Here is a 13,584-nt window from a genome sequence, read left to right on the forward strand (position 1 = left end):
CATAAAAAGAAAAGACAAATTTTATTATATAAGTATTATATATAAGTATATATTTAATTAATATTCAATTTAAGTAAAATATTGAAGTTTTCAATTTTATTTGTTATTTTATTTAAATTATATAATGATGTAGAATATTGTTACTAACATTGATTAATTAATGATTTAGAAATGACGTAGGACTACGTCACCAATAGTCAGTTGTTGAATTTAAAATGATGTAGGACTACGTGACCAGTCTCAAATGCATTGAGTTTATAGTATGACTAATTTCGAAGAGGAAAGCGTATTAACTCAGAATTAACTAAAATCGATACACGTGGAAAGGAGAGAGCCTTGTTAACTTTCGCTGACTTAATATTACGTATCACGCACAATTGGTTATGCAATTAATTTCTTTTTACGATTAAGATAATATCAAAATTAAATATTTATTATTGAAAAAAAAACGTTCCAAATTTATAGAAATATAACGAGATAAAACATTTTAATGACTTATGAAATTAAATCAATTGTCGTTATATATATAGAATACTTGTTTTATAATACTAATTTAAATAGAAAATTTTTGAATAAATATTTAGCAGCCGACCTAATCCCAAAAAAAGGGAATATTCGAATTGAAATTTTGTTGAAAATTAATATTGTTCGATAGGGACGCTATAAACTAGACGATGTCGTGACAGTTCACGTTCGAAGGAAATCTAGTTTTTCTTCGCCATTTTAGTTCTAGCTATCTAACTAGGACCTTTCACCGTATGCCGAGAAAGACTATTTTATGAGATACAAGAAACTGTAAAAAGGAAATTCTTTATTCGTTCGCAAAAGAACACCCAAAACGACAGTACCGTTAATGTTTTTATTTAATACCAAAAAAAAACAAAATATTTACTGCTTTTGTATATATTTTAAATTCTCTCCCGATCAAGGTATAAACTTTTATTACGTTTATTTTTAAAATGAAAAAAATAATATGTTATTTTAGAGATATTCAAATTTAAATATAAATTATCGATACGTTATTAACATTGAAAAAATTCGACAAATTGTTTATGACTTTTCGTCTTTTATTTCGATAAACTTGTGTCCATTAGTAATTCTATAGTTATTTAAATATTATTTTACAAATGAATATACGAAATTTTAATATTGTGGACGTTTCTAATATCTTGTCAAGTATTCACAAGGTTTCGAAGATCTTTTTAATATCAAATGGCGTTTCTAATACATATACAAAACTCATGTAGAATTCTGTAACAAAACGTTTTCTGGCACACCACCAAACCTTACATAAAATTATTTCTTTTTCTTAGACACACAAGATTAAGTAATAGTTTGAAAATGTATATATATATAATAGTTAAATATGTTCTCTTGAAAAAAACATAATCTTATAAAAGCGTGAATAATTCGTGTGAAAAATAGTAAATCTGATTAATTTTTGTTCGAAAGTTTAAACGATTTTATCTGATTTTATCGTTAAAGAAATAAAATTATACGATAAAAGAAAGTACATAATATTTATAGATATGTTTCACGAAGTTTTCTTAAAAAGGGGTTACCCTGGGTTTTACCAAGAGCTAGTAAAATGTGTGTTCGTAAATTATTTACGCGCTTCGAGAAAATAAAAAAAGAATAAAATAAAAAATGGCCTTGATATTCGTCGGACTGAACGAAAGTTCGCTCGTGGAGAAAGCAAAATGAAAGATTACGAGAAGAAAGTGAATCTTTCCGTGCGAGAATGGTTTCGTGATAATTCGTTGTAAGTAATACAAACGTTTTTCGTCTATTTTCTATTTTTTCTTCATATCTTTAGCTTTTTAAATAAATTCAAATGAAACGATTGTTAAGGATAAAATCAAAAACTTCAAGATTTAATCATTATTTCGTTGTAAACGAAGCATGGCGAACGTTTCTAATAATATATCTTTAGTACAGTTTATTTAATTAATTTTTTCTTTTTTTTTTTTTTTTAACTATGTATAGTAGGCCCTTGATTAACCGAGCCTTCGATTAATAAAATAGTATATATTAAAACACATTTATTATATACACTTATACACTTGTTTTTTTTTCAAGCGTTTATTTTAATTACGTTCCAACATGTAACCATGCCACGATATGCATATATTAAGTATATAACTGCAATAATATTGAAATAATTTCTGATTTATTACATGATAAATACTCTTTTTATACGATTAAACATTTTGTCATAACAAAACATTGTTATTCATCTATGACGAGTATTTTTATATATCACATCTAACTAATTATTAAACGGTTTCTTTGATTTTCTGCTTGTTTATCAAAATTCAAGATAAATTTAAATGCATTCGCGTTATTCAAATTCGTATTATTACTGTATATTTTTTTATTTCTTTCAGTATTTTTGTTTTAGTATTACGTCTGGAATATCCAAGATTATAAAAATATTATAATATCAAAAATAATTCTAATAGGAAAAGAAGTTATAATTCCATTAGAAAAAGCACAAAGTTGAAAATTTACGAAGAATAGATTAATTTAATTATTATATAAAATATATTAATATATTAAATTTAATTATGGTTAATTTTAATGAAAGAGCCTATCTATACAATAATAGAATTGAAAGAAAATACTGAAGAAAACAAACAAATAAATCAAGAGTAAAGTACTGTAATTTTTAATCGGGCTCAATAATATCTAGATTAACGTCATAATGTGAAACAATATTTATTCGGGGAAAAAATGTTTATAAATGCAAAATAAATGATATAGAGAAATATATAGCTAGATAATAACAGAAGAACATTTTAATTTGCATAGGTACGCATAAAATATGTTAAAAACTTTTATTTTATAGTTATAATTAGATATTCGTTGAATTTCCGTAGTCACTTTAATTATTTAAAATCTTATTGCGATTCACGTAAAATATAATAGATATGATATTAACAAAAAAACATTATGATTACATATTAGGTTAATATTTACTAGTTTGACTAACGATTTAAATTGTATGTAATTAAAATTGTAATGAAATTCAATTGATATAGTTGCGTTACCATTGCGTCAGAATATATTTTACATAATTTATGATAAATCTAGTAATGTAAAAAAATATATTTATATGTTAATAAATAATAAAAGGCAAAGTTGACGTTACGGCAGACGTACGTATGACGTGCCTCGACAATTTGTTTGCAATTTGATTATATGTTTTTTTTTTAATTAGGGGATAATTGTTTTCCAATGTGGTGCCAGTTTTATGCACAAGAATTGTCGAATTGGCTGTTTCTCTAGCCATTTTATCCGATTGTTCGTTTTCTTCGATACTTATGTGGGTTTTATTTTTTCATTGAATGTTGTATTTTGATACCAAGTTGCCTTTCTCTTAAAGGTGTTGTTTCTTTTAGAAGGGGTTGGTTGTAGCTTGCTTAGTAACGTACTAAGCTATCGGCTTTTGAGAGAGTAGCAGAGATTTTAGTTGCGAATTTTGCACTTGAGTACTTCTTTCGGATGTTTAAGAGTAGTTTCATTGCTTTACTAAGTATGCCGTTGATTGGACTAATGCGAAATACACCGACTGTTATGCTGAGAACACTATTGTACAATGTATCGAATATTTTTAACGGATTGGTGCTTGCAGAGTTGTAAATGATGGACCTTTAATCTATCTTGGTTGTTATTAATTGCTCTGTAAGTTAATAGATGGGTTTTCCGATTTGCACTTCAGTTATCGTTTTAAGTATGTTGAGCCATTGATTGCAGTCATTGTGAACTTATTTATATGGGGTCTCCACGACAGCAAATTATTATTAACATCAAAAAGGGTTGATCTTAGTATCCATATTAATTAGACATTTTTTACTTGTCTCGATGAATATTATAAGCCCCTTCAAATAACGAACATTTATTTTTTTGTCATCCTGTATTTATATGTTACCGTTAATGTATATAATTCAGTTAATTCATAAAAACCCTAGGTCTTATAATAAATTAATTATACGTTTTAGAGAGAAAGTATATAAAAAGAATTTGATTATACTCTTAAACTAGTTGGTCTCTTAGAAAATAATTAGATAAAATATTGATTCATAAGAGGCGAGTAGTTAAGGCATGAGATTGAAATTTTTCTGTCGGTCATTATAGTTTGTTTTTCTTTTCAGAACAATGCTCATTGTTATTCGTTCTTATCTCTCTACTTGTACTATTATAAAATTTGCTTGTTTCGTTGATTAGTAGAACGTTTCGAAATTCGTGTTCGAGTGTGTTTTAAAATTATAAAGGAAAAAAAAAATAAATAAAGAATAATATAACGCATATAGGTGAAGATCCTGTGAACGCGATGAGCAGTGGTAGTAAGTGCAGTCGTGGATCCCTCCTTAAATTGATCTGCCGAGTAAGTAAGCAGGTTACTTCGGTTTTAGTGACTCAACGGTCAACACCTCTCTCTTCGTCGATTCAGACGAACGAACGAACGAACTGCGGTCTTCCTGCTTTTCTCTTGAGATAGTTACACGTTCGGTTATTTTATTTCTCTTACGTATGTATATATTTTGTTTCTTTTTTTTTTTTTATATTAATCTGAAAATTTGTAAATACAAAGAAGTCTAATTTTTTTTATTTTTTAATCAATCATAATTAAAAAAAATAAAAATATATATATATATATATGCAATAAAAAGAAAGTGAGAGAAAATCGAAGTCAAAAATAATATTGCAAAAAAAGTGAAAGAAGTGATTAGGGAAAGAGTTTTAAACGATTGTTATTGAAATTAATTAATTCATTAAAATATTTCAATTATCACACGTGTTTCAACAATATTACAAAATTCAAGACAGAGAAACTTCCTCGGCTGTTTGGAATTTTCTATCATTTTAAAAGATCGAGTAAGTATGATTTGGATCTTTTGACGTAAAAGTATCTTCGAGATTTGATAGTTTTTATATCGAATTTCTTTTGCACTTGAAATCCTTACGAGAATACTTAATGCTAGTTAACACGCAATATCATACTTTCTTGCATTTTAATTTGACGTAAACATTTCTTAGATATTTTAATTTCATTAATAACATACAGTTTCATTATTGTGAAATATCTAAACCCCGTTACTTTGTATTCTTGATATATTCATTAATTTACTTAATTACCTTATAATTTAAAAATCATTTATTAACATAATACAATTTTTATATCGAATTTGGAATTCAAATAATGATTAAAAATTTGTATCAAAGCGTTTATTAATAAACGTACACGCGTTTCTAAACTCGAATAATATTCTTTGTTCGCTTTCTATGAAAGAGCTTCTTCGATTTGAACGTGTAAAATGAATATACAGACGTTACCCATACCTTTCAAACATCACATCGTTTCAAATAGAAAGCTGAAGCCTCATGGTATGTACCATCGTTCATACATGTATAGATTGTATATATATATACACACGGTCAGAAACTCTCATTCGTACTTTCCGTAGTCATATCACTTTCATTCTCGTCTAATACCACGTGTGTCCTAGATAAACCTGGTTCCGTTCTATATTGTATCCGTGTTTTTTTTTTTAATTAACATTTTAATCTAAAAACATTAGACAGAATTTGTTTTCTTTTTCGAATTTTGATTAAACTTTTAAATGATCACATCTCTATCCTTATTTCTTGTCCTCTTTATCTAATGGTAAGTATTTTTATTTGATTTTATTTTTTCGCACCTATAAAGAAGAAATCAAGGACAAGAGATAATTTAAAAAAATAAATATATGTGAATCTTCTTTTTATAGAAACTATGTTGTGCTTAAACTTCATACGTTATGTAAAACTATTCGATCTGAATACGAAAGATTTTTTTAAGTTAATAACTTAATTATATACTTCTCTTTTATCTACTCGATCATTTTCCAATGTTATAGTTTTTTATAGTTCTTCTTGCGCATTAGTAAAAACAATTATCAGTTTCAGCCATTTCAAGTCAAAGTTCCATTTGGTAACATTTATTAATCGTAAGAAATTTTATTAAATCTATTTTCTTATTCAAAAAATCGACTTAGTCATTTAATCCACCTTTTTTTTCTGTCGTTAACAAAAATAGTAAAGTTGATAAATTGTAAGTATTAGAATTCAAAAGTTGTATAGAGGTTTCATTTAAATGTAAATATTATTTACATTTATTTTTTTAATACAAAATTTATTGACTTCCTCTTTCGATAAAGAAAAATGATATTGTTGGACAAAGAAAATAAATGGTCTTGTTTTCTTCAATTTTATAAAAAATCTCTATTAGTATTTTTCTATTAGCATTTCATATCACTATCTAGATCGTATCTAGCATTTCAATATCGATCACGCATTTCGATGTATCTTTTTTTATCAAGAGAATAAGAATATAATAACGCGTGGAAAAAAATAGAAATATTATACTTCCATGTTTCTTCCATTCGAAATAAATATTTCTGCGAAATGAATTATCCTATTCTTATTTTATTCTTTAAAGGAAAATTTTTGAGATTAATAAAAAAAAAGAAAAAGATAAAAAATTAATATCTTTGATATGTGATTTTGTGTAAATAGAAATATTAAACCAATTACATATATGTATCTTAATCAATCTATTATTTTATTTTTGTAAATTAATTTTCGTGGGGAAGGGGGGGGGTGAATATAATTAAAAAAGAAAAAAAAATGCAAAAGAAAAGTAACTAAAAGAAATTAAAAATAATTGACATTATTTGCATTATCATCGTGCATCGTATAAATCATTCGAAGCGCAGCAAAAATGAAAATTATTTCATGAAAAAAAATTGAAATTAATTCGTTTCCATTAAATTATACAATGATTTACAAAGATCTCGCGTAAAGCTTAAACGATATGATAATTATTTTACAGAAATAAGGATCGACATTATAAATATGGATGGACAAGAACATAATTATAAGTGCACTTTAAGTGAGGAAACAAAAAAAATTGCCAAGGATGAACTTCGCGAGGATGAAACAATTCGAGAACAATTGTTGGAACAATTTAGAGATTGGATTAAAAAGCATCCGTTAATAAAATATTGCAAAACGGATTCAGCCTTTCTTCTTAGATTTCTAAGAACAAAAAAGTTTAGTTTACCATTAGCACAAAAATTACTCGAAAGATACCTCACCATAAGACAACTTTATCCGACATGGTTTCAAAATATTGTAATCGATGACCAAATTACTAATAGTGTCCTAGACACCGGCTATATCTTACCTTTATTCAAACGAGATAAATACGGTAGACAAGTCATATTATTTAATTCAGGTAAATCATCTAAATTTTTTTAATCTTGTAATTCTCTTTTTTAAACTGAATTTTCGTGACAATAAAAAATCTCTATATAATATTAAATCAACTAACATTAATCTTTAAATACCAATTAATGATGAACTATGTTCAATAATTATGAAAGTGGACTAATTGTAAATCAATAAATTTAACAAAATTGATTTTATGAATTTTTTTTTAGATTAAAATAATTCATATTGTAAAATAAATCAATTCAAGCTAGAATCGAATAGTCAATGTAACGAATGTTAATGGTTAGTAAAGGGAGAGATTATAGAAAAAAACGCACCATATTACAGACAAAAATGTAATTAAACAGAATTAAATCTCGATATATCTTTACGTAACTTTAAAATCACATTAGACTATAAGGATAAAGAAACAAGATATTACTTATCAGTTATCAGATATTTTGTATCTATTCTCGTTAGCTAATTATGTTAAACATTATATTTAAATACTTTTGATATTCAAAATAAAATGAGAAATTTTATTAAATTATTTCAAATTATATTGATTATCTCTTAAAATCTCATTAAAAAATGATCTTGAAATCTCGTAAAAAAAATGATTTTCAAAATAAATCTTTCGATCGTGTATTCTTTAAAATAATGTATTATAGCTTTATCTTGAGAATTTTTTTTATAAATTCATAAATAACAACAATGAATGTAATAAACATGGAAAAATTGTAAATTATCTTAAATTTCCAAGCAAGATAAAGAATTCGCATTTACTTTATCATTGATTCATTAAAATTCACCTCGGACATCGTATTTCCTGTTTTTTTTGTTTAAGAACGTATCGACTCATACAAGTATAAGTCTGAGCAATTAGTAAAGGCCCATAGCCTCGTCATGGAAGCCCTTCTGGACGATGAAGAAAATCAAGTTCGCGGATTTACCTACATAATAAATGAATCCGGCATAAACATGGGTCATATTAGCATGTGGTCTCTTATTGATGTCCGTAAATTGTTGAATTGTGTACAAAATGGTATGCCCATGAGACACAAGAGAACTTATATAGTCAATATACCATCGTATGCTGTCAAGTTTTTCGAGCTTTGTATAGCTTATCTTAACGAGAAATTAAAAAAGCGTTGTTCGGTAAGAAAAAGTGTTAATTGTTTCGACTAACTTATATAAAAAAAAAATACGAATATTAACAAACATATTATATAATGAACACTATAAAAAAAAAGTTAATTCTTTTAAACTTTTGTAAAATAACCATCCCAAAGTTTTCTTTTATAATGAATTTAATTGATCTGTAGAATGAGTTTATAAACCTTTTAATATCTTTTTAGCATTATTCTGAAAAAATAACATATAATGAAACATGAATATATAAATAATAAATAATTTTATTTTCATTATTTCTTTATAGATACATACGAGTATCGAGGAATTGAAAGATGATATCGATATCAAGTCCCTGCCAGTGGAATATGGAGGTGAAGTTTCTATAAAGGAACTGATTGGTACACATTTTTTTTTTCTTTTTCTTTTTCAATCCCATTTTTTACGAATAATGCATGAAATAATTGATTTTTTTTCTATGTTGCTTATCTCCTAACAGATTCTCTTAAGAAAACTATATATGAGAAGAACGAGCAAATAGAGGATTTAAAAAACCTACGAATAGACATTTCTGAGAATCAGTCTTATAGTAACGAAATTGATGGTGTTATCGGTTCCTTCCGTAAGTTAGAAGTGGATTAAGACATCTCTTATATTTTTATATGAATAATTTAGTTTCTTTATTTGTATGCATACGAAACGTATGCGTTTACGATTAAATGTTTAACTCATTGTTGTTAATATTTGTTTAGAGTTTACGTTTTCATATTTTATATATCAATTTATATAAATATTTTTTTTTTATTCTAATGTTATTTTGTTCTTGTTAATATAATTTAAACAAACGTTGAAAAAGTAAAGTTATATTTCAACATGTTAATATATTAAATTTTGTTAATAATTTATTTTTAATATCCAGAGTGAGACGCCTATAACTATATCACCTAAATAATTTTTTTTGCTTACAACCGTATCAAAAAACTTCAAAAGAAAAAGTTGTACTATTGCAGAGGGGTAATCTAATGATGAAAAAATTTGTTCTTAAGATCATTTTCTTTACAAGATTTGATGATCAACTTTGTTTTCACAAATGAAACTATATTTTGTTTGCGATATTCTTGTAGAACATGAAAAAACGAATAAAAATGATTTTTATGATCGATTATTCCGATCATTTATTCTCGGGATATTTACATCTAAAGATAATTTCCTGTAATAATGCAACTTTTGCCTTGGAGGTCTATAAGTACGATTTAAACAAGGAAGATATTTAGGTGATACAGTTAGGTGCCTTATCTTGTATATAAACATAGTGTACCGAATGGACCCTTAGAATACAATTTTTAGAAGACCTTGACTTTTATAATTTCATCTAATAGTAGATATATTATTTAAAGTAAAAATGATGATAATTATAGTACATATACATAACATAAATACGTGTACCATTTAATCTTTATCACTATATGCGAATAATGGAGCTCCTCCGCCGGTGGTTCAAGTTACCTTCTTTTTTAATTATAATTATAAATATTTCTTGCTATATTAATATGAAAGTTTTTAAGATTACGTCCGAATATAATAATTTTAAAAATAGATTTTTAAGAATAGATTTTAAGTTTTGTTAGGATATGTTGTAGTATCTAATTTGTTTGTAATTAATTGAAATATATTTACATATTTATACTTAATCGCACACATATTTACGAATATATATATTTATAGATCTATTTATTTAATAATTCAATGTTTGTTGCGTTTGTTCTAATGTTTGTGCAGATAACAATATAAACAAAATAGTTTAATTTTTAATTAAAAACAAAATAAAATAAAACAAATATTAAGGATCGTTTGTTAAAAGGTCATAATACGTTTATAATGAACAAAAATTAAATGTTCTTGGCTTGCATTGCTTCATAAAAATTCAATAATTATGCTCCTTTTATAAATTAAAATATTATACATCATAGGTTGGCGAATTATGTACAATATAATAATTCTTAATAAACATTACAATATATAACTGCTTTTTTTTTTTAACCATGTATTTTATAGAGAAACTAAGAAACAGAAGAAAGAGATATGAAATTGAAGCATACGTTTACTTAAGTTCTGCGTTAATGTTGCTCATAATTTCCTTCAAAAATTCTGTGCTTGCTGGAGCTGTTGTATATAAGCTACCTGAAGAGTGCAATGTATAGTATAAAATTTTTAATATTATAAGACACTTATAATTTTTACACACATACATTATATATCAAAATAAAAATATATAATTCTTACAATAAAAATAAACAACCTTACCTATAAAATTTGATACGCTACTATCAAAAGTAATAATTTTGCAATTATTTTTATCTGCTATTTTAAAACCCAGGCATCTAAACCGTTCATCTGTTGTATAAAGGGAATTCTTTTTCAGAGAACTAAAGTAAGGTTGCCCACTAAACGGGTTAATAAAATCCGCCCAATATCCAACCATTTTTAGTCTTGTACAAACGTCTGATGCGGCTAATACAAACTGCAATGAAATGTATTAACGAGAAACGATTACTCGTATTTTGTTATTTTATAAACTTGTAACATTCTATTTCAGGGATGGTAAATAATTTCTTTTGTAGCCAAATTTAGGACAGAAAATATTTTCTATAGCAAGTGCGCACATGTAAAACTCACTTTAGCATTCAATCACAAATTTCATAGAAAGTACATATTTATTATATGAATATAATAAATATTATACACTTTGTACATAGGAACTGACCTGAGAAAAAAATAACAAAATATTCCATCATATTTTGATACGTAGATCAGATTCTATTTGCCATCCATGTTCTATTTGATAAAATAAATTGAACAGTTGAAAAAATACTATTACTTACATATTTCGCCAATTTCTCAGTTTCTGCTATTTTACCCCACCTTAATGTTTTCGGATTAGATTTTTGACTTATAGTCACAATAGTTAATTGCGCTGCACTCACATCCAAGCAGCCAGGAAACAGTTCTTCAATGCCCTTCCTTAATAGAAGCGGACATTCTTGGGCAGTACAATGCAGCAATGGTCGTTTGATATATGATGATTTACCTTTTAATCTTTTATACTTATTTTTGTTATTTATAGAATTAACAGAATCAGTCTCGGTAATAGCGACAAATTCTGTTTTGACTTGTTTAGTAGTAGATGAATTTAACCAACCAGGACCAATACTACCTGGTAAGTAAAATCTGAATCCTCTCGGTGTCAACAATTCCCAGTTGTTACTAGTTTCAAATTCACCATTATCAGTACCTAAAACAATTTGCCTAATAATGCAATATCTATCATAGATTAATTACTACATATAAGAATAAATTGAATATAACTATAAGCACATTATTCCAGTTTACCATCAATGGAATCTCCATTTGCATTGATGATTTTATAAAGTGTTGTACTGTTGTCACTGCTACGTCGAGAATAGAAGGCTTGACAGGCAACATTAAAATATTTCTGATTATACCTTCTTCCCACGAAATTTATACAAAACATCTGAAACGAATGACACAGCTCTCTTTAGTTTGATGTTTTCACAAGGTCGACTATTTTTGTAGAATTTCGTCGCAATTTAATTAAATATTTTTAGGGCATATAAACACAAAGAGCATTTAATATTTGTCACAAGTAACATTTAATTACCATTGAAAAGCAATTTACATGCTGGAGATACAACTCGTTAAATAAAAACAATATGTTAACTAATTGTGAGAATTATCTGTCTTTATTTTCAGTCGAACTCAAACTTTCTGTATAGACTTACACATATATATATATAAATATCATATTCCCTTGTCAATGAACCGAACTTAGCAATCAGTAATGCCAAATATACATCAATAATTTTCAAATGTAGAAGTTACCAATCCTGTTATTCTTACGCAAATAGAATGTGGCATCTCCTAGGGACATAAGAAAAGTTCCTAGTAACTCCTATAGGGATTTTGGGAAAGTCCGCAGTTCCGACATGGAAGACTGTCAGAAAGTGTATAGTTGCTGTCTCTAAGTAATAAAGTTTCACGTCAATAATCATTTATAAATGATTCAATAACAAGATATACTTCTATATATGTATTTTTCTATCTTCAACAAAAACAAAGGGAAGATAAGCATCAATGCAGGCTTTCTAACTAAAGAAACTTTTCAAATGTGATATTTGCAATTTATCATTATGTGTAGATCATTTTAAAAAAAGATTATGGTAATTAACAAAAAATTAAAATTAATTAATTAAAATCTTGTAATATTGTTATCGAATTATAGTTATTCTTGTATTATACGCGTTGTTATAAGATTTTCATAAAAATATGATTATATGAATTTTGTTCTTATTTTAGCATACTTGTGAAACAATCACTGAAATTATACTCACATATTTTGAAACATTCTATATATTATAACGCGATGTGGGATTAATTTATTTTTAATATATATGTTACCGTGAAAGATTCAAATTGGAGAATGTTAAGATTCACATGATCGCTTGGTGTATGTCCTAAATATTAATGTATAAGAATGAACCCAAATATTCGGTCTTTCACCGACATATTTGGTATGCGTTGACAAGTGACCATATAAACCTTGACATACACCAATATAAATTTTTCATGGTAAACATATATATATATATATAAATTGTTCTTTAAAAAATAAGATAATCGTAATAGTAGGAGAGTAAAATTTAACTGACGCTTTATTTGTCGCTTATTATACATATTATCTTCTGTTTTACACGATTTCTTTTTGAAATATTTATTAATCCGCTATCGACAATATATATACGCAAGAAGCCTAACAATAATATAATAACGGCAACGCAAAATATCGTATTTGCACGATGAAATTGTATTTTATTTCCTTTTTTTTCTCTCTCTCTCTCTCTTTCTTTTATTTGCATTGCAAGGTGCGCTGCGCTCATTAAAAAATTTGTTTAACAAATATATTTTTTATTTGGGAGAAGAAAAAAGGTTGTCTACGATGATTGCCGACAATATCCGGTATAAAAAGAAATATTTCTTTGAATTCGGCGATTGATTAGACCTATCTCAGGATGACACCATAAGAGCGAATGTGTTTATCGCGTTTTGCAATTTTAAAATGATCAAACATTTGCCTAAATATATCTGTTCGTGGTTGCTGTAAAGCGATATACAAGAGATATT

The 13,584-nt window shown here is 26.5% G+C and overlaps 2 protein-coding genes across 2 annotated transcripts; one reads left to right on the forward strand and one right to left on the reverse strand.

The window, feature by feature from the left end:
* Positions 1 to 4,304: 4,304 nt before the first annotated feature.
* On the forward strand, positions 4,305 to 10,081 carry LOC106786421 (clavesin-1-like). The gene is made up of 6 exons (XM_014747799.1): positions 4,305 to 4,531; positions 4,678 to 4,878; positions 6,875 to 7,279; positions 8,102 to 8,412; positions 8,693 to 8,786; positions 8,885 to 10,081. The coding sequence occupies exons 3-6, from the start codon at positions 6,898 to 6,900 to the stop codon at positions 9,025 to 9,027; spliced, it is 930 nt and encodes a 309-aa protein (XP_014603285.1). The 5' UTR covers positions 4,305 to 4,531; positions 4,678 to 4,878; positions 6,875 to 6,897; the 3' UTR covers positions 9,028 to 10,081.
* Positions 10,082 to 10,280: 199 nt separating this feature from the next.
* Positions 10,281 to 12,217, reverse strand: LOC106786422 (methylmalonic aciduria and homocystinuria type D homolog, mitochondrial). The gene is made up of 5 exons (XM_014747800.1): positions 12,065 to 12,217; positions 11,776 to 11,917; positions 11,268 to 11,677; positions 10,690 to 10,906; positions 10,281 to 10,566 (listed from the first exon to the last, which is right to left on the reverse strand). The coding sequence occupies exons 1-5, from the start codon at positions 12,065 to 12,067 to the stop codon at positions 10,487 to 10,489; spliced, it is 852 nt and encodes a 283-aa protein (XP_014603286.1). The 5' UTR covers positions 12,068 to 12,217; the 3' UTR covers positions 10,281 to 10,486.
* Positions 12,218 to 13,584: the final 1,367 nt, after the last annotated feature.

This window comes from Polistes canadensis, unplaced genomic scaffold (assembly GCF_001313835.1).
Source record: "Polistes canadensis isolate GaletaPanama2010 unplaced genomic scaffold, ASM131383v1 scaffold_73, whole genome shotgun sequence".
Lineage (NCBI taxonomy): Eukaryota > Metazoa > Arthropoda > Insecta > Hymenoptera > Vespidae > Polistes > Polistes canadensis.